At 43.3% G+C, this 24,537-nt stretch overlaps 1 protein-coding gene across 8 annotated transcripts in view; it reads left to right on the top strand.

Moving 5' to 3' along the window:
* Positions 1-24,537, top strand: part of FGFR2 (fibroblast growth factor receptor 2) — a 118,087-nt gene that overhangs the window by 51,399 nt on the left and 42,151 nt on the right. For all 8 annotated transcript variants that reach the window (XM_053583952.1, XM_053583948.1, XM_053583947.1 and 5 more), the window contains one exon: positions 6,435-6,558. In XM_053583952.1, the coding sequence (XP_053439927.1) occupies positions 6,435-6,558 (124 nt within the window). The remainder of the gene's footprint in view (positions 1-6,434; positions 6,559-24,537) is intronic.

Here is a 24,537-nt window from a genome sequence, read left to right as displayed (position 1 = left end):
GTGTGTGTTGGTCTCAGCCAACATTTACTGACCGCTCCCGTGTGGGGACTGTCCAGGTGCCTCCCATGTGGCATGTCTGCTACTTAATTACCTTTTACAGATGAAGGCTCCTGTGCCCCGTAGGTGGCAGAGCTGCCATTTGGAGCCAGGTGGTTTGGCACCAAAGTTCATGCCCCTCCTAAACTGTTTTCTTCAAACATGGTTCTCATACTTACTTGGCAGGGGAGATACCATGATCACAAACATGGTTCTCTGCTTTATGAAAACACCGAAGGTGATGGGTCCTCCTAAAAGCATTTAAAGATCTTCCGGCACGGAGTATACTATTAAAGTACAGTTGAGGGTATAAGCCTCTTCTTCCATGACCTCTGTGTGCTATGATTTTATTTTTATCACTAAATTGTGGTAAGATACATATATCCAGATTTGCCAGTTAGATAATTTTTTAGTAGGCATTAGTTATATTTACTATGTTGTGTAACCATCCCACTATCTATCTAAAACTTTTTTGTTTTCTTTTTATGTTTATTTATTTATTTTTATTTCAGATTAATGTGAAGGTACAATTAGGTTACAATGTTTATATTTGTTAGGTAGAGTCCCTCTCATTTTATCACATTACAATTCAGCCATTACAAAAAGGTGGAGACTTGGCATCTTTTGCATTAACGTGGATGGAGCTGAAACATGTTCTTCTTAGTAAAGTTATCACAAGAATGGAAAAAAGCCATGTATCCTACGTACTCAATACTAATTGGAAGTCAGTACAGGATCTATCTAAAACGTTTTCATCACCCCACACAGCACCTCTGTACTTCAATCAAGCAGTAATTCCCCATCTTCCTTTCCCCAGCCCGGATAAACTCTAATCTACTTTTTGAGGTGTGAACAGGTAGCTAGCCTGTTCTAGCTACCTCACCTAAGTGGAATCAGAGGATATTTGTCCTTCTGTGTCTGGCTTATTTCACTTAACATAATGTGTTCAGCAGTTTCCTTGGAGCCCATGCATCAAAACTGCATTGCTTCTTATGGCTGAATTGTAGTCCACTGTATGGACAGGTCATATTTTGTGTATCCATTCAGCTGTTAGACACTTGGGTTGTTCCTACCTGTTGGCTGTTGTGAATAATGTTGCAGTTGGTGGACAAGTATCTGTTTGAATCCCTTTTTCAGTTCCTTTGGGTGAATATAGTCCAGAGTGGAATTGCTGGATCATGTGCAAAGATGGTTAGATTTTTGAAGAGGTAACTTGCACAGGCAGTGGTGCTGTTCAGCCACCTCATTTGTGAGTGGCTTGGGGCAACAGGCATCTAAGAGAACGGCCTTGCGTGTTGAAATTCACCTCCCCCTCCTCTGGAGAGATCTAGTGATTGTTTACTGAGTGCAAGGAAGAGTGTCTCTCACTGGCTCAGAGGATCAGATCGCCCAGCCCTGTTCTACAGACACCTCCTGAAAAGCAAACTTCTTCTAGCAATGTTGGGGTTTAAGCATTAACAGGTGTTTGCCTCCATAGTCCTTGACACATGTAAGCTCAATTGACACAAACACGTTTGGGAGGGATGGTTTGGAGCCCTCCCGAAACGCGGCAAGTAGGGGTGGGGAGGAGGAGTAAGTTGTGTGTCTTAATGACAACTCTGTTGAACTGCAGTTCATGGGGTGCCTTCCTGAGGGCCAGGGTGTCAAAGGGATTGCTGTATTCTGAGTGAATGACATCCCCAAGCTGGTGGAAGAAAGTCTTGTTAGTATTTAGCATCACAGGAACACAGCATTCCGCCTGGCACAGAGTAAAACTTCCGTCACTTCTGTTTATTCTATTTGCTGTCGAACACCTGGGTATTTGGAAAAGTCTGGAATTTGGAGCGTGGAAGCCAAACATCCAGGTGACGGCCTGAGTCTTTGACCTTTCACCTGGGTGTTTTGGTATCTTACAAACTAAATCTGCCTTCCCAGTTGTTACTTGAAGGTAGCTAGGGATTTAACAGGCACCTTGGGAGATTTAGTGACAGAGAAATGCTGAGAAAACCTGTCTGGGCCACCTTTGTCTTTGCATGGACAGGGTGTGGAATGTTTGTGGATTTTTTTTTTTTTTTGATACTAGTGAGTTTGGGGCCATTAGCATCAGTCTGCTCTTTTTCAATACTGAAATGTTATTTTAAAAAGTCTTCAGTGAACATAGTTTTGAAGTGCATGCTCTCTTATTCTGCACTTGGCAGATGAAAAATAATGATGAACTGCACAAAGATTTGGCCAAGGGAAGGAATGAAAATAAAGAATCGGGCACGTGCTACTTGGTGCAGGGTTTTGATTCTCCCTGCCCTGTGTCTTCGGTTTGCCCGAGAGACGCAGAGACTGTGGTTTCAGAGCAGAGCAGCTTCTTCTGAGCCGGGGTCCAGAGGGCTGTATTATTTTACTTTTCATTGTGTGTATGAGAGATTCCTGCTCAGGTGTGAAAAGTGAAAATGAGAAAAAAGTAAACAACGTTCGTAATCCCACTATCTAATTATCTAAAGTACATTGCTAACAATTTGATGTAGTTACCTTCTGATTTTAGCCATGTTCCTACAGTTGCATTTAGTTTATTCCTTCAGGCCTGTATGTAAGCAGTGGTTCTCAACCTTCCTACTGCCCCAATGTACTTTCCTTATTAAAAAGAGGTCGCGATCCACAGGCTGAGAACCGCTGCTCTATGGGATTCCATCTGTGTCTGTATTTTTTTATCAAATGGAATCATGAATAAATTTATTTATATTCAGTCTACTTTTTTTCATTTATCAGTAATTATACATTGATATCTTATCGGGTTTGAACATAAGGATATATTTTGTTTACAACTTTGTTCTTGAGGGATTCCAGTTTTTTGCTGTTACAGTGCTTGAAGCAAAAGTTTTGTTCATGAGCCTTGAAGCAATTTTGCTATTTTCTGTGGGCTAGATTTCCAGAATTGGAATTAACTGGGTCCCAAAAAAATTTGCATTGCTAATTTTAATAGGTGCTAACAAATTATTCTACAGAAAGGTTTTTCTCCATTTATGTTCCCATTCTCAATTTGGTCTCCATTTTCCTACACAGTTATCAAGTGCTGAGTAACATGGGTCTTGCTAATTTTTGTTAATCAGCTGGTGAATAACAGCAGCTCATTATTGTTTTAATTTGCATTTCCCTGATGGTTAATGAGGGTAAGCATCTTTTCATATGTTTATTGGGTATTTACCTTCCCCATTCTGTGACAGCAAAGATGGGATTGGCCCAAATGGCAAAATCAGTGTAGTACTGAGAATCTGAGGACTTTAGAAACACTCCTTGAAGGGTACATTTTACATTTTTGTTGGAAGGATAGTTTCTTTAGGTTTATACTAAATATTGGTATGGAAATAGAGTGATTACAAACCTCTCAAACTTTGTGCTTTTATTTGCCATCTTTATAAAGTTACTGGTGTGGAGTCTTAGTTTGCTATTAAGTGACTGGTAATTAGTGGTAGGATAAACCTCTACAGAAGTGTCAAACATTCCGAATGTTGGTGGTGTCCAAGGATATCCATTCGGACAGTGCCACAGCTCATAAAATTTGGGATTGGCAGTATCAAGGTGTCAAATACTAGAGCAATGGTGTAAGAAAATTAATATTAACAGCACTGTGTGGGGCAATATTGATTGAATACCAAGGTTTCAGGAAGGGCAGAGAGGCCCTCTTGGGTAAATGTGCTTCTCATTGTAAAAGCATTTGATAAATGTTACCTTCTTAATATTTGTAGTGCTTCTTTAGGAAGTAGTCAGGGAGCACGTGCCCTAAAGTAGGATCTTGCCTGGAAGGCCACGGCCACATGCCCTGGGGTTAAAATAAGGGAGCAGCCTGCTGTGAGCCACATGTGCCAAGATATAATGTCTGGGCCGAGGCAGACAGTGTGGTTCAGGTTCAACTCTATTTGGAATATACCATGTGCCAAGTTTGGGTCCAGGCACAAGAAAGACATTGACAGTTTGGATGGGGCCCAGAGACGGGCACTAGCTGTGATCAAGGACTTATGGGCATGACATTTGAGCAGGGGCTCAAAGAGCTGAGTATTTACAGCAGGGCTAAAGGCTGGATTACGAGTGGCTTGGTAACGTTGGGGCCTGTCACTACATCCCGAAGTTGCCCTCAGAGGCAAGGAGAAAAGTACCCCTAAAAGATTGGGGGAAGAGAAAGGGGGCGCCTTGAGAGCCCACCTGCCTCAAGTTCCATCAAGGAGCTGGTCCCTGCCTCTCCCGTGCTCTTGGTATGATAGTTCCAGAGTAGCACCTGGGGGGTGGGCAGGATTTAGATAGAGAATTCCCTTCACACTGGAAAGCTTATCTCTCCCGTCTCCTCCTCCTTCAGAGCATTCTGCATGGAAGGCACTCATCTCTCCTAAGGGGGAGACCTAGACTCTTGTTTTGGTTCTCCTATGAGTCTATGGCCCAGCGAAGAGCAGAAAGGGGATCTCCTCTGACGTGGAGTATAGACTCCCTCCACGGCAGATCAGATGCTTTCAGATCCTTTCTACCTAGAGCAGTGGGAAGCAGCTTCCCATTACCAGCTGCGTGACATCAGACTCTGTAACAGTCTCGGTGACAGCAGCAGCAGCTGAGCAAAGGCACTGCCCAGAACTGTCGTAACTTGCTGTTTCTGTTCTGTTAGGAAGAAAAAAGCCTCTGCCTGCCCTTTGACCCCCCGCTCAAGTGATCCTTCCTAGGACTGTTGGTGGTCAGTAGCCATCTTGCTTTTGAACTTGGCAGCTATAACCCCACTCTGCAGCGATGGCTTGTGTGGGGCTGAATGGCCAGGGACAGTGGGACAGGAGGACAGTAGTGGGGCCTGGGCCGTAGCTGCACCTGTCGGGTCTTACCTCTATTGGCATGCTGATCACCATGCTGCTTTGCAGACCTGCTCTGTCCTCCTGGGTTTTTTTGCAGTTTTTGGCCAGGGCTGGGTTTGAACCTACCACCTCCAGCATCTGGGGCCGGCACCCTTCTCCTTTGAGCCACAGGTGCCGCCCCGTCCTCCTGTTTTTACAGTGTGTAGTTACAAGATGATTTGCATCATTCTCTAGTTTAGTTCCTTGAATCATCACGTGCTTGCAGAGGCTCTGCCTATATTAGCGGTTTTTATGTGATTAAGACCCAAAACACTTGAGATGCCCAGGGCGTCATTCAGAAGGTCAGTTGAAATTCCTGGAATGATAGTTAAGGTTAGTAGGCCCTGGCTTTTTACTTTATCATGTCATTTCTCTAGAGAGCCTTGTCCAAAAACCTATAAAGAATGATTGGGATAAAAATATTAAAGCCTTGAACCCTGAAGATGGTGAATGTTGCAGTTTGTCCTGGTCAGGAAAACCCAGGCTTGTTTGAAAATTTGAGTCTATGGAACTATTTTAAAAGCACGTTAGTCTGTTTGTGTATTGACCACAGTTGTTGTGCAGTTGACCACCTCCCTACCCACGGGTGGAAATCAGCCTTCGTATTTTTTCATATGCACTGCTTATCTGTGAGGTCTCAAGGAGCTTGTGCACAGATGGATGTACAACTAAAGTTTCATAAGGATTCGCTGCTCCCACGTTAGGAATTCTGTGTCTCAGGAGCACGTTACATCTATTCAGCCAGCACCAGCGCCAGAAGTGGGAGAGGAAGACCCTTGTTCCAGCTGGAGCGCCTTGATACATCCGGGCAACATCTGAGGGCGCTGGGGAGAGACCTGACGCGCTCTCAGCAATGATAGTGCCTACCTCGTGAGCTCCTGGGGAGAATTAAGTCAGCTAAGGCAGGCAGGGGGGCTCAGTACAGGGCCTGGCATTCAGTAAGTACTCACTAGGGCTGCTGGTTCTGGATGGTTTCTTGGTGTTTTAGGGGCTGAAGGGTCCCATTGAGTGGCAGGCTGGTTGCTCACCTGCCCAGGGGTGTAGATACTTTGCACGTTGAAGTTCAGGTTCCTGACACTCAGCCTGTCTTGGAGGACCCATCAAAATCTACAGTGGAGACAGACCTCTGCCCCCTTCTGAGTCCCCCTGCTGGTCTGAACATGTCAGGGTCCACTTGCGAGGCATTCATCATCACGTGATGAGGGATTTTATTTGTCACCATTCTGAGGACTTATTATGAGGAAAATTTAGAATTCAGGTGATTCTTTTCTCCCTTTCCTCTCTCCTCCAACTTCTCTTTGAAGCAAGAAAACACAGTGTATCTCTGCAGTTGACCACCTCTCTACCCTGACCACCTCCGCAAGTTGACCTCATTTTCACAGACTGGACATGCATCCCATGTGTGTATCAGGACCGCAGGCCTCTTTCCTTATGTTGACCACCTCTGTACCTTGACCAGTTTTTTTGCAGTCCTCCAGTGATCCACTTATAGAGGGTCTACTGTAATTTGTATTCTGTGCTAAGATTGCTAAATACGTACTTTTACTTTGGTCTTTTCAGGTACGAAACCAGCATTGGAGCCTCATTATGGAGAGTGTGGTGCCGTCCGACAAAGGCAATTATACCTGCGTGGTGGAGAACGGATACGGGTCCATCAATCACACCTACCACCTCGATGTCGTCGGTGAGTTTGCTTCTCCTCCCGAGGCAGCTCTGTGCCAGCCTGTCCTAGCGTGATGCATTTGAAATCGTGAGCGTGAGTCTGGTTTCTCCCAAAGTTTAAGGAGAATTGGTTCATTTTTCTTTCTTCACTAAAGCTGTCATTTGAGAAAGATTCTTCTGTCATTTGACAGTATCCTGTGTTCCAATTAGCCGGGTTCTATGGGCTTTGCCCGGTCCTCACTGTGCCATCTTATGTGAGGCGAACATGCTGGGAAATGTCTGACGTCCTGGAAGCTGAAATTACTCTGAGACATGTAGGTGTGTGCAGGGAATGGATGCCCCATAGGAGAGCTTGGCTTTTAAAAGAGAGGCGAGATTGCCAAGGAAGGACCGCGTATGATGAAGAGTAAAGGAAAAGGCATGAAAATAGAGGCTGTAGCTGGCTGGGAAAGGTGGATACTGAGGGCCCTTGACTTTGATGAGAAGAGAGTCATTAGTCCCAGTTCAGCATCTGTTCCTAGAAACTCTTTCCTCTATGAAAAGGGCACCATATATGTGAGTATGAAGTCCTCTTCGTCAGAGTGCACAGATGATGAGGCCATTTTAATTGAATATTTTAAGGCCAAATGTGTTCCCAAGTTTTGTCTATTATGATGGGGTTTTGTGGCAACTGATGAAAAAGGGTGTTTTTCTGCCATGTGGGAGGATTGCTAAGGTGCGGAACTGCACCTGAGGTGTGTCAGTGTTGGCCGGGATTGTGGGCTGGGACCTCTTCTATGTAGGAGCCATCTTTTCTGTTTTGTCACCTCCCCTGATTCTCAGCCTGCCACCCTGAGCTCTTTCTCTGGGTTGGCGACTTCTGCTGAAGAGTCGACTCAGAGTTCACTCTGATTCATTCTGCCTTACCCTGACTGTTGGTGATTCATCAATGCACGCCCCCTCCCTTTCCTCTGTGAACAGCGCGGTCCTACATCACTGCCTATCCGTGTACCTCTGCTACTGTTTCATGTGGGTTTTCTTCTTCAATCACATATAAACTCCTGGAAGAAAGAGAGACACCATAGGTATCTGAGTTGTCTAAAAAGCCATTGAAAGAACTTCCCCAAAGCTTCATTAACCAGATTGCATAGGTTAACTTAAATGTTTAGGTTAATTGAAAATTAAATAAAAATATTCTGATTTTTCTATCGAGTTAAATGAAATTAAATCTATAAGACCCTCTGCTTAGCCAGCATGATAGTCTTTACTTCCATGTGCCTGTGTCAAATTCAATTCAGCAAAGTATTTATTTGAACATTTTAGTTGTTCTGATTTTCAGAAGCCCTAATGTGAATTGGACAGGACTTTTTATAAAGTTGATCCTAAGGGTATTTGTAAGAGTGAGTTTTAAGAGGTCTCTTTTCTCATAGAGATATTTGTGGTATGTTTCTTTAGGGAGAATTATTTTTATTTATTTATTTTTTGAGACAGAGTCTCAAGCTGTCGCCCTGGGTAGAGTGCTGTGGCATCACAACTCACAGCAACTTCAAACTCTTGGGCTTAAGCGATTCTTTTGCCTCAGCCTCCCAAGTAGCTGGGACTACAGGCACCTACTACAATGCCTGGCTATTTTTTGGTTGTAGTTGTCATTGTTGTTTGGCAGGCCTGGGCTAGATTTGAACCCACCAGCTCTAGTGTATGTGGCTTGCACCCCAGCAGCGTGAGCTACAGATGCTGAGCCTTTAGGGAGAATTATTAGGTTTAGATATTTTACAAAACAAACACAAAAAGAAGTAACACTCAAACATGAGAACAAAATGGTTAACCCTTGTTTGGGGATCGATATACTATAAATCCATTGATCAAAGATCACATGACTTGGAGTTTTCCTTGGGCCTCACAGATAATTGAATTTGACATGAACAGGGTTTGCATTTAGGTGAAGACAGTTAGAGTTGGGTCTAAAAATTCTAAATACCTAATTTTGAAATTAAGTAATTTATTATCAGAAAAAATAATTGTGCTGTAACAGTCTTCTGGGATTATAGTTTTATATAGGTCTACAAATCTACAAAGCGTTCATTAAGATTGGTGGGAGCCATGCCAGGAATCTCAGAGTCACATCAGGGCCACTGTAGCCTGGGCTCTGGCTGCCAGCAGGTTTTAGGTTGAGTTGTTATGTAAAACATTCACAAGCCCCTCACCCCACCTCCCCTTTGAGTGAGCATTCTGGCAGCTCATCCCCATGAAGCCCTGAGATCTCTCTTAGAGTTTAGGGTTGGGATGTGAATTGGGCTGCTGAATAATGGAATCGTGCTGTCTAATGTTAATCCCCTGGCAATCAGTCTTGTTGAAAAGAGTGTATGATTCAGTGGTGTAATGCAGAGGGAGTGTGGAGTATATGGAGTAATGCAGAGAGGCCTGATTATGTCACAAATTTGGGAGATCGCCCAGCTAAACACGGGCCAATAATGACACAATGCTGGTTGGGAATATCCATTAAAGCTCAACTCCAATAATTTTCCAAGTAAACCTTCTTTATAAATAGAAGCCAAAAGTCAGTGGAGTATAAGACATTTTCAGTAAAGATGGAGGTGTGAAATACTCTCATCTCTGCTCAAAACCCTAGTAATTGCTTTGAGAAGCACTAATAAAATAAGAATTGAGTCAGCTCAAGAGTCTCATGTACACTTACAGGTTTGGCAGTCATTCTGAACATCTCAGCAAATGGAAACAAGAAGGATTCAGGCTTAAACAGTGAATTTCTGGCAGCCCACAGGCCCACATTTAAATATCGCTGTGTGATAACAGCTTTTTAGCTACCTCTCTGTTTCACAGTACATGAGAAACTTTCCCAGTTGAAGGCGAAGTCCTGTTCTTGTTCCCCTTCTTTGAGCTTTAACTTTTGTGGCTGTGATACATAGATTTTTGGTTCAGATATTATGAAGCATCAAAATGGGTGAGATCTTTTTATTGAAATTGTTCCTTGGAGAGGCATTCCCATAAGCACTTTAATGTAAAAGCCGTGTAATTTAAGTGACATTCTTGTGTTCTGGAATTAAACAGCGCGCCATTGTTGTGCGTGAGCGCAATGCTTTCATTTATGGGAGCCCTTTTAGGAACCTTGCTTGATCCTCATTAAAATTGACACCATTACTTTTCAGCTATTTACTGCAAGGGAAAATTAGTGTGACGCTCCGCATTTCGGTAATTGTGGCAATAATAAAGTGAGGTCCCCTGAAGTAGCTGGCTCTGGGAGGTGGTAAGTTTTTGCCATCATTCATCAGCGAGTGATGCTGAAGGTCTGGATTCTGATGGGGGCCCTGCCACCAAGAAGCCACAACCTGGGATAAGTTGTTTAACACTTTTCACTTTCCTTGTGTGTGAACACAGTCTCAGGTCTGTCAGTGGTTGTGTTGGGGTCCCAGGTGGATTGGGACGACCTATTTAGCTTTTCTGAGACTCCGTTAATCAGCAGTAAAATTGGAGGGATGGTGCTGAACGTCATTCCTGCTACAATGGTTAAGTTCATTTCCTAGGGCCGCTTTAATAAATTCTACAAACTTAAACTTAATAGAAATTTATTCTCTCGCTGTTCTGGAGTCGAGAGTTCAAAATCAAGGTGTAGGCAGGTGTAAGGTGTAAGGTGTAAGCTCTCTCTGAGCTTCTGGTGGCTGTCAGTGAGTGCCGGCCTGCCTTGACCCTTGGAAGCATCGCTCCAATTTCTGCCTCTGTCTCCACATGTCCATTTCTGCTGTGTGTGTCTCAAATCTCCCTCTGTCTTTCTCGTGGTGGAGATTCCTATCATTGGACCAGGGGCCCACCCTAAATCCCGGATGAGCTAATCTCGCTATTGTAAACTCAGTTACATTTTCAACAACCTTTTTTCCCCAAATAAGGTCTTACTCATAGGTGCTGGGGTCTAGGGCATGGAGATGTCTTCTTTGGGGCCATAATTCAACCCGCTACGATGGTTATGAGGTGTCATTCCAGTTAGCGGTGAAGACATCGCCTCTAGATGGATGTTGGTTTCCTCCTTTCCACGCTGGGAGTCTTCAGATGGCTAGAAGGCATCTTAAACAGCTTTTATGAGACTCTATCTGAAGTCTTATTCGACAAACAGAAGATCATTTGGGGACTAGAGATGCTGGCCAGTGGCTGACGCTCACATCTCCTGCTTAGACTCCCACCTTTGATCAGAGATGTCGTCAAGGCCATCCCCAAGGCTCATGTGCTTGCTGGACTTGCAGAGCCTTTTGACCCCCACCTGTGCCCTTCCCCTACTCTGTAGTTGAGGAAAATCAGGTTCCACTGAGACATGATTTGCTGAGGACTTGGGAGAAGATGCCCCGGGCCAGGACCTCGGCTGGATGGGCGCTCTTCCTCAAGCACCCTTCTGGGATTACTGCGGTGTGGGCAGGTAGCGGCTGCTGGGGCAGACTCCAGGAAGGCCCTGCGGCTCCCTGACCCTGCTGCTCCCTGACCCTGCTTTTAGCTCTTGGCTGCAAAAAAACAAACACCGTGAGAAAGGAACGTGGACATCCTCAAAACACCAGATGCTCTTCACCTTTGGCTTTGAATGAAGAACTTCGGCTCCTTTGTGGGGTCCCAGATCTGCATTGCCACAGACTGTAAGGTGACTTGAGCTCTTCACCAGGCATTTGGTATTTTGGGGAGCAGAGTTCAGTGGAGGTGGAGAAGTGCTTCTGGATTTGCCAAGGCCAGCTGCATCTTCTCCTTTGACAGTTTAACTTTGGGGAAATGCATCCCCCTCTGCTGTCCCCCTGAGTGAAAGCTGTAAGCAGCAGACAGCATCAGTGTGGACGGTGGGGGACCTGTTGGCCACACACCACTTCTGGCCAGGTAGAGACCACTCAGGCCTCACCAGTAGCCCCGACTTGCCTGGCTGCAGACTGGGATGGTGCTGTCTGTAAGCCCTTGTTTATAATTTATTTTTTTTTTATTGTTAAATCATAGCTGTGTACATTAGTGCAATCAAGGGGTACAATGTGCTGGTTTCATATACAATCTGAAATGTTCTCATCAAACTGTTCAACATAGCCTTCATGGCATTTTCTTAGTTATTGTATGTAGACATTTGTATTCTGCCTTTAGTAAGTTTCACTTGTACCCATTCTAAGATGCACCATAGATGAGGCCCCACCCGTTACCCTCCCTCCACCAAAACCTCCCCCCTCCCTTCCCCTTCCTTGGCACTTTCCTCATAGTCTTGTGCTGTAGTTGGGTTATAGCCTTCATGTGAAAGCTATAATTTAGCTTCATAGTAGGGCTGAGTACATTGGATACTTTTTCTTCCATTCCTGAGATACTTTGCTAAGAAGAATATGTTCCAGCTCCATCTATGTAAACATGAAAGAGGTAAAGTCTCCATCTTTCTTTAAGGCTGCCTAATATTCCATGGTATACATGTACCACAATTTGCTAGTCCATTCGTGGGTCGATGGACACTTGGGCTTCTTCCATGACTTAGCAATTATGAATTGGGCGGCAATAAACATTCTGGTACAGATGTCTTTGTTATATTGTGATTTTTGGTCTTCTGGGTATAAACCTAGTAAAGGAATTATAGGATCGAATGGCAGGTCTATTTTTAGATCTCTAAGTGTTCTCCAAACATCCTTCCAGAAGGAACGTATTAGTGGGCATTCCCACCAGCAGTGCAGAAGTGTGCCCTTTCCTCCACATCCACGCCAACATCTCTGGTTTTGGGATTTTGTTATGTGGGCTACTCTTACTGGGGTTAGATGATATCTCAAAGTAGTTTTGATTTGCATTTCTCTGATGATTAAGTATGATGAGCTTTTTTCCATGTGTTTGTAGATCGTGCATCTGTCTTCTTTAGAGAAGTTTCTCTTCAAGTTCCTTGACCACCCTGAGATGGGATCACGTGTTCTTTTCTTGCTAATACGTTTGAGTTCTCTGTGGATTCTGGTTATTAGACCTTTATCGGAGGTATAACCTGCAAATATTTACTCCCATTCTGAGGGCTGTGTACTTGCTTTACTTACTATGTCCTTGGCTGTGCAGAAGCTTTTTAGTTTGATGAGGTCCCAGTAGTGTATTTTTGATACTGCTTCAATTACCTGGGGAGTCCTCCTCATAAAATATTCACCCACGCTGATTCCTTCAAGAGTTTTCCCTGCACTTTCTTCAAGTATTTTTATAGTATCATGTCTTAAGTTTAAATCATTTATCCAGTGAGAGTCTATCTTAGTTAATGGTGAATGGTGTGGGTCCATTTTCAATCTTCTACAGGTTGCCAGCCAGTTCACCCAGCACCATTTGTTAAATAGGGAATATTTTCCCCACTGAAAATTTTTAATTGGCTTGTCAAAGATCAAATAACAGTAAGTAGCTGGATTTATCTCTTGGTTCTCTATTCTGTTCCAGACATCTACTTCTCTGTTTTTGTGCCAATACCATGCTGTTTTGATCACTATCGATTTATAGTATAGTCTCAGGTCTGATAGTGTGATTCCTCCTGCTGTGTTTTTATTGCTGAGTAATGTTTTGGCTATTTGAGGTTTTTTCTGATTCCATATAAAACGAAGTATTATTTTTTCAAGATCTTTAAAATATGACAATGGAGCTTTGATAGGAATTGCATTAAAATTATATATTGCTTTGGGTAGTATAGACATTTTAACAATGTTGATTCTTTCCAGCCATGAGCATGGTATGTTTTTCCATTTGTTAACATCTTCAGCTATTTCTTTTCTTAAAGTTTCATAGTTCTCTTTGTAGAGATCTTTCACGTCCTTTGTTAGGTATACTCCCAAATATTTCATCTTCTTTGGCACTACTGTGAAAGGAATAGAGTCCTTGACTGTTTTTTTGGCTTGGTTATTGTTGGTATATATAAAGGCTACAGATTTATGGGTGTTGATTTTGTAGCCTGAGACATTGCTTTATTCCTTGATCACTTCAAAAAGTTTTGTAGTAGAATCCCTAGTGTTTTCCAGATATACGATCATATCATCTGCGAAGAGTGAAAATTTGATCTCTTCTGACCCTATGTGGATACCCTTGATCACCTTTTCTTCCCTAATTGCAATGGCTAAAACTTCCATTACAATGTTAAAGAGCAATGGAGACAATGGGCAACCTTGCCTGGTTCCTGATCTAAGTGGAAATGATTTCAATTTAACTCCATTCAATACAATATTGGCTGTGGGTTAGCTGTAGATGGCCTCTATTAGTTTAAGAAATGTTCCTTCTCTACCAATTTTCTTAAGTGTTCTGATCATGAAGGGATGCTGGATATTATCAAAAGCTTTTTCTGCATCAATTGAAAGAATCGTATGGTTCTTATTTTTTAGTTTGTTTATGTGCTGAATTACATTTATAGATTTATGTATATTGAACCAGCCTTGACACCCTGCGATAAATCCCACTTGGTCATGGTGTATAATTTTTTTGATGTGTTGTTAGATTCTGTTTGTTCGGATGTTATTGAGTATTTTTGCATCAATATTCATTAGTGATTTTGGTCTATAATTTTCTTTTCTTGTTGGGTCTTTCCCTGGTTTGGGGATCAAGGTGATGTTTGCTTCGTAGAATGTGTTGGGTAGTATTCCTTCTTTTTCTATATTTTGGAAGAGGTTAGTAATATAGGTACTAGTTCTTCTTTAAAGGTTTGGTAGAATTCTGATGTAGCCATCTGGTCCTGGGCTTTTCTTTTTAGGGAGATTTTGTATAGTTGATGCTATTTCAGAACTTGATATAGTCCTGTTCAACATTTCCACTTCATTCTGTCTAAGTCTTGGTAGGTGGTGTGCTTCCAGGTATTGGTCGATTTCTTTCAGATTTTCATATTTCTGAGAGTAGAGTTTCTTATAGTATTCGTTAAGGATTTTTTTTTCTTTTGGCTGGGGCTGGGTTTGAACCCACCACCTCCGGTATATGGGGCCAGCGCCCTACTCCTTGAGCCACAGGAGCTGCCCTCGTTAAGGATTTTTTGAATTTCTGAGGGGTCTGTTATTATTTCATCCTTACCATTTCTGATTGATGAAATTAGAGATTTTACTCTTTTTTTTCCTGGTTAGGTTGGCCAAAGGTTTATCTATTTTATTGATCTTTTCAGAAAACCAACTTTTGGATTTATTGATCTGTTGTATAATTCTTTTGTTTTCAATTTCATTTAATTCTGCTCTGATTTTGGTTATTTCTTTTCTTCTGCTGGGTTTGGGGTTGGAGTGTTCTTCCTTCTCCAGATGCTTGAGATGTCCCATTAAGTTATTGACTTCCTCTCTTTCCGTTTTCTTGAAGAAGGCTTGCAGTGCTATAAATTTCCCTCTTAGGACTGCCTTTGCGGTATCCCAGAGGTTTTGGTAATTCGTGTCTTGATTGTTGTTTTGTTCCAAAAATTTGGTGATTTCCTTCTTAATCTCGTCTATAACCCATCTATCCTTCAGCAGAAGGTTGTTTAGCTTCCATGTTTTTGTATGGGTATGCTGGTTCCTGTTGTTATTTAGTTCAACTTTTATTCTATGATGGTCTGAGAAGATGCAAGAAATAATTTCTATTTTTTTAAATTTGCTGAGGTTAGATTTGTGGCCTAGGATGTGGTCGATTATGGAGTATGTTCCGTGGGCTGATGAGAAGAATGTGTATTCAGTTTTGTTGGGATGAAATGTTCTGTAGATGTCTGTTAAGTCCAGATGTTGAATGGTTAAGTTTAAATCTAAAATTTCTTTGCTTAGCTTCTTTTTGGAGGATCTATCCAGCACTGCTAAAGGGGTGTTAAAAACCTCCAAGTACTATGGAACTGGAGGAAATCAAGTTGCTCATGTCTTTTAGAGTTTCTCTTATAAATTGAGGTGCGTTCTGGTTGGGTGCCTAAATATTAATAATTGAAATCTCATCATATTGAGTATTACCTTTAACAAATATGAAGTGTCCGTTCTTATCCTTCCTTATTTTGGTTGGTTTAAAGCCTATTGCATCTGCGAATAGGATTGCAACGCCTGCTTTTTTCTGCTTTCATTTGCCTGGAGTATAGATGACCATCCCTTCACCTTGAGTCTGTATTTGTCTTTTAATGTAAGCTGCGATTCTTGTATGCAGCAGATACCTGGCTTGAGTTTTTGTATCCAGTCAGCCAACTTGTGCCTCTTTAGAGGACAATTTAAACCATTCACATTAATTGAGAATATTGATAAGCTTGTTGAGGGTCTGGTGGACATTTTTTTTTTTTTTTTTATTGTTGGGGATTCATTGAGGGTACAATAAGCCAGGTTACACTGATTGCATTGTTAGGTAAAGTCCCTCTTGCAATCATGTCTTACCCCCAGAAGGTGTTTTGCAACTGTGGGCGTTGGAATTTGATCAGAATTTTCTAGGTGGGTTTACTTTTTTGGTGGAGGATTATGCTGGTCTTTATGGAGGATAGGTCTGAGACTATCCTGGAGAGATGGTTTAGTTATGGCAAATTTCTTCAACATGTGAATGTCATTGAAGTATTTAATTTCTCTGTCATAAATGAAACTCAGTTTAGCTGGGTATAGGATCCTTGTTTGAAGTTATTTTGTTTTAGGAGATTAAAAGTCGATGACCATCCTCTTCTAGCTTGAAAGGTTTCAGCAGAGAGATCTGCAGTTATTCTGATATTCTTGCCCTTGTAAGTGATGGTTTTCTTTCGTCTGGCTGCTTTCAGCATTTTCTCCTTCATATTAACTTTAGTGAAATTGATTATGATGTGTCTGGGGGATGTCTTATTTGGGTTGAGTCATGCTGGAGTTCTGAAACTGTCTGCTGTCTGAATTTCAAAATCTCTTGGCATGTCTGGAAAGTTCTCCTTCATAATCTCATGGAGAAGAGACTCTGTGCCTTGTGAAGCCACTTCATCGCTTTTGAGGATCCCCTATAAGACGAATATTGGTTTTCTTTGAATCATCGTAGAGCCCTCTGAGAGAGTGATCTTTTTTTCCCCTCCATTTCTCTTCCTCTTTGAGAGTTTGGGAGTGTTCAAAAGCTTTGATTTCAATGTCAGAAATCCTTTCTTCTGCTTGCTCCATTGTGTTACTGAGGGATTCTACTGTGTTTCTCAGATCTTTGAGGGCTGCAACTTCTTGTCTCAATGTGTCAAAATCTGTGGTAATTTGTTCTTTGAATTCGTTGAATTCTTGAGACGTCTTTTGGGTTACTGCTTGGAATTCTAATTCGATCTTATTTGCTATCCAGATTCTGAATTCGATTTCTGACTTCTCAGCTATTTGTCTGTGCATGGGATCTTGTGCTGTGTCTGCCCCATTGATCCTTGGGGGAATTGATGTACTCTGATTATTCATATTGCCAGAGTTTTTCTGTTGATTTTGCCTTATGATTGTTTTTCACCGTTGCCTCTGGCCGTCCTCAGAGTTGGGGAGGTGTCTCTCCAAGATTAGACCCCAGTGGGATCACTCTATTGTTGCTGGATCTTTATAGGAGTGACCCTGGGGCTGCCCCAGCCAGGGAGTTCTGGTTGTGGAAGCAGTTCCAGAGTGTGACAAACCCGGATCCAGCAACAGGGCGGGAGGTGGTACACACGTTTCTGGGAGTGCCTTGTGCCCAGTGACTTTGGCACAGAGAGCCCAAGGATCCAACAATATCTGTCCAGGAGAAGGGCTCTGCGCAGAGCCAGGGAGGGCTCTGGAGGGCACATGGCTACCAGAGTCCCTGGCCAGATGAGCGGGCCGGTGTGGAGCCAGGGAGGGTACAAGAGGGAGGACGCAGGGTTGCACGGCTCCTGCAGTTCCTGGTCAGGGCATGCGGAGGCCTGGCGGGCACGGATTGCAGGTTGGGGGTTGCGGCACAGCTTTTATGGAGGTCCGGGCTGCGACGAGCCCAGGAGTTTGAGGTTGCTATGAGCTGTCACGCCACGGCACTCTCTGTGAGCCCTTGACACATATTTACCGTAACCCCAGAACACAGCTGAAGAGCATGTGCCGGCTGGGTCCACCTGGCAGGCGTGTGTGTAGGAAGAATGAAGCATCTTCATTTCAAGCACTGAATGTGGAGTTGACACCCGGCCCTGAACTGCTGACAATGTGTCCCTGGTGAAAGAAGGAGAAACTGTGTGTTGTTTAGTGTGTGGGGCAGTGCCTGAGCTCTTGTGGGTGAAGTCAGGACTTTTCTTGTGATTCGGAACAAAGTAGCTGTTAAGTAAATAAAGAAGTGGTAGCCTTGTTAATTAATTAAGTGGCGAGTTTATTGTGAAGCTGTTGGAGTTCTCCCTTCCTGCTCCCTTGGTCCTGATGAAAGCCCACGTCTCTGCCTGGTTTCTCTCGTTCTCTGACTTCTGGACAGAGCTTTTGTTTATCTGTGTGGTTAGGAGTGGCCGTGGTAGTGGCTAAATGGTGTGAGTGCATAGCCTGAGACTTGGATGCTTTGAGCACCTTCTCATCTAGGTTGTGACACTCACGCCTTCCCCAACTCCAGCCCACAGCTCCCTGGATCCCTGTGGGGCTCTGAATCGGAAGCCTCTTGATTTAGAGCAGCGGTTCTCAACCTGTGGGCCGCGACCACAGGAACTATTAAAGGGTCGCTGCATTAGGAAAGTTGAGAACCACTGACTTAGAGGCTTTCTGGCTAGACTTCATCTGATTTTTTCCATATTCATGATTTGGCTGCCAACGAATTCTTTTGTATTTGTTGCTTTAAGTTTAAGACTCGAGGTTTTATCCTAACACTGGCTCTGTGTACCAGCTATGGAGTTGTGAAATCTCACTGGATGGAGGCAGAAAGCCCCTCTAGTACAAATAGATTGCAGTGGCATGCCAGGTAATAGGTCACAGCAACTGCCTTTCTGAGTGGGCTTGTTTGCTTGACAGGGGGTTATGAATCGGAGTAGGGATTGAGTAGGGAGCAAATTCTTTTTGCTGCTTTTGTGACCCCAGCAGCCTCCTCTTCCAAACCATCGTTGTCACAGCCAGCCCTCAAGGGTCTCTCTCCATCTCTGGAGGTTCAGGTGGGAATCACAGTGGGGAGGGGCATTCAAATTCTATTTCCATCCTTGCTGAGCTTTCTGTGGCCTTGGAAAAGTCACGGAACTTCAGAGCCTCGGTTCCCGTGTCTGTAAAGTGGGGTGACAACCCGCTTTCCTTGAAGCACTGTTGTGAGAGGAGGAGGTGGGAAGGGCGGTGCTTTTGGAGAACAGCACCCTGGGACTGTGAGTCACTGCTCTGAGGTGGGCCCATACTTCTCCTTGCTTCTCTAGACTGAGACACGCACACTTGGCCAATCCCTGATTCAAGCAGCATCCCTGATTCTGTCCTCCAGGACAGAGATTTCAAAACTTCTTTTGGAGCTACTGTTTAATGAGCTTTTGATTGCTACAGAGCAGATTTTCATTCCTATTTCACAATAGGGATTCCAGGGGGCAAAGACTGGTTGGTGGGCAGCTAGCTCACACCAAAAGTACTGGCTTGCAAATAGGTACTTGCCTGCATAGCTGAAACCAGCAAGAAGTTATTCCTTCCAGGCACTGAGAGCAAATGGGATCCTGTGGGTGCCGGCTCCTGGGGTTGGATGGGGTATGTTAGAGCTTGGCAGTGTCAGTGTTTGTACCATGTTCTCTGCAAGCCGTTCATTGCCCTCTGCCCTATAGTGGAGGAGGGAAGCCTTATCGATTGCTCTCAGCTCTGGCCTGCATGAGGTAGCTGGAGAGAAGGCTAATATTTGCCCTGTTGTCTAACCTTGGCATTGAGAGTGGGCAGACAGGATGTAGAAGCACTATCATCTAGTTAATGTCTTACAGTTTTATGTAAGAAGAGGGTCTCTTCACCACACCTGCAGATTCAGGCAGGGATGGGGCAGAGAGAAAGCACCCTCTATCAGAACTTGGGTAAGTAATCTTAACATGAAGAAGATATAAATTCGTTGATGGGTAGTCACAGTGTGGGCCAGAACTCAGCAAGGTTTCTATCATTATGTGCCCAAATGCAATAATCGAAAAACAGTTAAATGAGTTACTTGTATTTGGAGCTCTGTAGTTCTTAATGTATTGCAAATTCTGAAGCAAGCAATCTGCAGAGTTTAGTGGCCCCACCTCTACCAACTATAAAAGACGGCAGTTAGGAAATTTATGCCAGCTCTTATTAAGACTGGAGTGTGCTCATTCCCATCTATTATTCCCCTCTTAGTTAACGTGTCTATTTCTCGCTTTCACACCGTTCCTCTGCCTTAGGACACTCCACTCTTGTATCCATGGCCTTCACGTTTGGTTATTTCCACTGTTGAGGAGACGGTACGGTAATGTGATAAGGATGTGCTTGGGAAGCGGGTTTGATTTGGAAGGGCAGCTTTGAGAGTTACTGGGTAGATTTTAGCACTGTAGGTCAAATGCAGGTGACTGCGGGGAAGAGACAGTAAGGGTGATGCTGTTGCCATATGAAGTTGTCCTGTTTCACCTCCTGAGAAGAGAGAGCTGAGGCAGTGAGAACCTTATTTTCTTGGTTTGGAGGGAGAGAAGCACACAGAACACTCCAGCCAGGATTCTCTGTATTTCTTGCATTGCAGTGATACCACCAGGCGCCTACGTTGGCCCACTGTGCAGACAGCTCGCTAGGGTTTCACGCTGACGTGTGACTGTCTCACTGAGTGGTGTTCTTTACTGTTGTGTGTTTTTGAGGGCCATCATGAGAATGTCACAGCTTCAATTAGAGCAACGAACAAACATTAAAATTTCTTATTTTTTGCAAGAGTTTAATAGTTTAATCCAATTTTATGGGGATAGTGTCATGAAGAAAACAGCAGTGTACAAATGGATCAAATGTTTTCCTGAGGGGAAAGAAAGTGTCACTAATGAAGAGAGGTCAGGGTGGCCGGTAATGAACAGAAATGACGAAAACATTGCAAAAGTTTATCGAATTGTGTGTCAAAATCATTAGCTAACTTTGAGAAGCATAACAGACCAAGTAAACATTGATAGAGAAACAGTTAGGAAAATCTTCACCGAATGTCTTGGCGTGAGAAAGGTGTGTGTAAAAATGGTCCTGAAGGAGCTCACCGATGAACAAAAACAAAGGAGAGTTGAAGTTTGCCAAAATCTTGTGGAGAAGCAAGACAATGTTTTGGCTCTATTGTCATTGGTGATGAAATATGGGTGTACTAATGTGACCCTAAAACAAGGCATCAAAGTGCACAATGGAAGTCATCCAGTTCTCCACGACTAAAGAAGTTCTGTTAGTCCAAATCAAGAGGCAAAAAGATGTTGCTAATCTTTTTTGATTTCGGGGGGATTATTCATTATGAATTTGCAAAAACTGGACAAATGGTTAGCCAAGTTCACTATTTGAAAGTGCTGAAAAGGCTGTGTGAAAAAATTAGATGAAAACAACCTGTACTTTTTGCCAACCCATGGCTCTTGCATCACAACAATGCACCAGCTCACACAGCACTGTCTGTGAGGGAGTTTTTAGCCAGTAAACAAATAACTACATTGGAATGCCGTCACCTGATCAGGTCTCCAGTGCCTTTTTTCTTTACCTGAAGATAAAAGAAATACTGAAAGAAAGACTTTTTTTTGATGACATTTAGGACATCAAGGGTAATAATACTATGACAGCTCTGATAGCCATTCCAGAAAGAGTTTCAAAATTGCTTTGGAGGGTGGGAGTAGGCTCTGGCAATGGATACATAGCTTCCCAAGGGGAGGACTTCAAAGGTGACCATAGCGGTTCAGCAATGAGGTATGTAGCACTTTTTCTAGGACGAGTTTACAAACTTTACAACATACAAGGTTGGACCTTATATGTCAGTGGAGCCTGTATTTGGTGTAGAGGGTGAAAATCACTTGAATGAGACACAGGCTTCACCCTCATGGAGTTCTCATTTCATAGCACAGCACAAAAGATCCCAAATTGTCACTACGAGGCAATGAGACGATGGTCAGCAGGTCTGGAGATTCCTGGGTCTTGATGGAAATGCAGCCTCCTTTGCTTTCTCCCAGAGCCTCCCCTTATAGGCCTGTAGGAATTCTGTTCTGGGTAAATGTACAGACCAGTAGATCAGACTTGCACTGCAGACACATTCCTATCCTGTCAGGGAGATAGTAGATCTTTTGAGAAGACAGGCATTGAATATTATTCTAGAAGGATCTTGTGGCAATGGTGCTTCATTTGGGAAAGGAAGTTCTCATTTTATTGGTTCATTATACACTCTGTCCTGAGACTAAAAGGTCAGGTCTTTTAAACTTTACGTTCAGGTCAAAAGAAACGAAACCATTCTGTGTGTGAGGCCATCACTGGTTTTTCACTGGGGAAGGGGGCTGACGTCAGGCCTCCCACCAGGAGAGGAGAAGCAGAGTTGACTATTCTGAAGATTCCCTTTAGGTGTTGTGGTGCTAAGGAGTGTCTAGAACCACAGTTAGTTTCTGAGATTTGTCTCCAAGAAAACAAGTAGAGTTTGTCGTTCAACTTTCTCATGCGGCTCATTCCAAAGGGAGGTGTTTCTTGTTTGCTCAGATGGGCTGAAAGCTTTTCCTTCTGCTTGAACCTCCCCAGGAGCAAAAGGAGGCATGTGAGAGATTAGCATGCAAGATTTTTCTAGACTTCCTTCAGAAGAAAGGCTTTATAGATGGTGCAAGCTAATGAAACCTGTTGACATTTCTTACTACGGGCATCAGTCTCCTGCATTCTCGCTAGTGGCCCATGTGTCACTCTGTCATTGATACGGTATTAATTATTTAATCATATTTACATTGTGTACATCTTTTGTCAATCAGTTACTAAAAAAAAAGATGCTCCCATGACAAGATTTTTATTTTTCTTTTTTTTTCCATTAACATTCTTTTTTTTTTTTTTTATTGTTGGGGATTCATTGAGGGTACAATAAGCCAGGTTACACTGATTGCAATTGTTAGGTAAAGTCCCTCTTGCAATCATGTCTTGCCCCCATAAAGTGTGACGCACACCAAGGCCCCACCCCCCTCCATCCGTCCCTCTTTCTGCTCCCCCCCCATAACCTTAATTGTCATTAATTGTCCTCATATCAAAATTGAGTACATAGGACAGAATTCTAAACACGGGCTAACTGGGATCTTTTTTGACAGATATTACCAACCCATTTCAAAGCTGAGGAGCTTGTGGTGTTGTCTCTGATTGGGGGCTCCCTGGTGGTTTGTTTGGTTTTTAGCTTCTTGGCAAATTCTTTTGAGAGACCATATTAGAGTATTAGGAGTTCGGCTTTTGTAATAAGAGAATACATTTAATACTTGGACAAATTTTTTTTAAAAGCTTTTCTAATTATTCTTCCTGTGAAGGAAACCCAGCTATGCAGATACCAGCTGAGAATCCTGCATTCCTGAAAGCTGCCGCACCCCCGGTGGCAAGTGGTGGGGTGCTGGGCTTTGTGATGTGGCCACTGCCCTCAGCTGTGTTTACCCTAGCTCTTCAGGGGCAGCTCCAGGAGGCTGACGTCTGAGCTTTTTTACATCAGTCACAACCCAGCACAACATAGGGAGGGACCTCGTGCAAAGTCTTTGTGTTAGGAGAGAGAAAAGCTCTCATTTAGTAAACTGGACAAAGTAAATACACTTAGCTAATTGAGAAGGTAGGTTTTCCACTTACCCTGGAAATATACCTCACTAACCCTGTGATATGGTCACTTTTACCAGGGTCTCCTTTTTTAAAAACATGGAAGCATGAAGCAAAACAGACATAAAAATGTACTACTTTAACCATTTTTGAATGTATAATTCACTGACATTGAGTCCATTTAAATTGTTGTGCAACCGTAACCACTGTCTGTCTCAAGAACATTTCTACCATCCAAAAGCCACATCTCCTTTTAACCAAAGGAAAGACATTTTTTAACTATATGTCACATAACTTTATAGTCACCAAAGAGTCTTCAGTTCTAGTTAAACTTTTTGAAAGATCAGAGCTCAGGATATTTGAAACATTTGAGGTGTAAATAACACATGTCCCCGCTCCTGGAATTTGCCCAAGCAGACCCCAGTTGATAACCGGCTGGTAGAAGTCACTCACCCCAAGCCAAATAATACGGTCTGTGACGACAGGAAGGGAAGGCACCTTCGCCTCCACCTGCCTCCGCCTCTGCCTCTCCAGGCCTAAGCCTTGCCAGCACTTGTTTGGCTCGTCCTCATCATCAAGCCAGCACCAGGGAATTAGTGATGTTTTGCTTTTTAGCAGTTCACAGGGTCTAGCCTCCATAAGTGACTTTAGTGCAGGTGGGAAGACACCTTATCTTTCCCCAGACAAACTTGTTCTGAAGACTTTGATGTCTCTGCAAAGAGACTTGTGTATGTTAGAGGAAGCTGATCTCTGGCCCAATTCTGTAGGACTCTCAAGGGGTAGGTGTCAAGGTAGAAGATGGGGATACCTGGGTGACCAGACAGTAAAAAAGGAGAGAACAACAAAAATCAGAAAGGAAAATGCAGCTAAGCCTGTGAGGGAGAAAGATCAGCTCCCATCTTCTGTAAAAATGTGATTTTGAAAAAAGTGATCCAGCGTGTGCAACATCCCAGGTGACTCACCTATTCTGTAAGATGACAGACCAGAATACTGCCTACAGGCACCTGGACTCTTTCTGAAAGAACAATGAATACTTCTTACCGTCCTCACCTTCCCCTTTTCTGCTGATCAAGGTTCTGACCTTCGTTTCTGGCCCCTCCAGAGGCTGGAGAAGCTTAGGGAAAACAAAACAAAACTCAGAACCCAACTCTATTTAGCCAGTCTGGTTTGAGCACATTAGGCAATGAACTCATTCTACTAATTGTAATTAATGTGAGGCCTTTAGCAGGTTATCAGCTCCTCAAACTTCAGAGGGCTATGCTTTGATCTGCCTCCTCCTCCTAACAACCATGCCTCCTGCTAACTGGTTTTGATGCAACAGAAGCAACCACCAGCTCTACTCTTTAGAAAAATGCAAGGCCAGGCTTTAGAAAAGGAACTCTCAGATGTTTTCACTTGTCCTGCAAATTGAATGTCCTTTACCTTTTCAGCCCTTTGGAGTTGCTAAGACACTGCTGTTTTGGAGGAAGGGTAATTAAATTTTGATT

Source organism: Nycticebus coucang, chromosome 3 (genome assembly GCF_027406575.1).
Source record: "Nycticebus coucang isolate mNycCou1 chromosome 3, mNycCou1.pri, whole genome shotgun sequence".
In the NCBI taxonomy this organism is placed as follows: Eukaryota; Metazoa; Chordata; class Mammalia; order Primates; family Lorisidae; genus Nycticebus; species Nycticebus coucang.
This window is presented reverse-complemented; position numbering and strand designations above follow the sequence as displayed.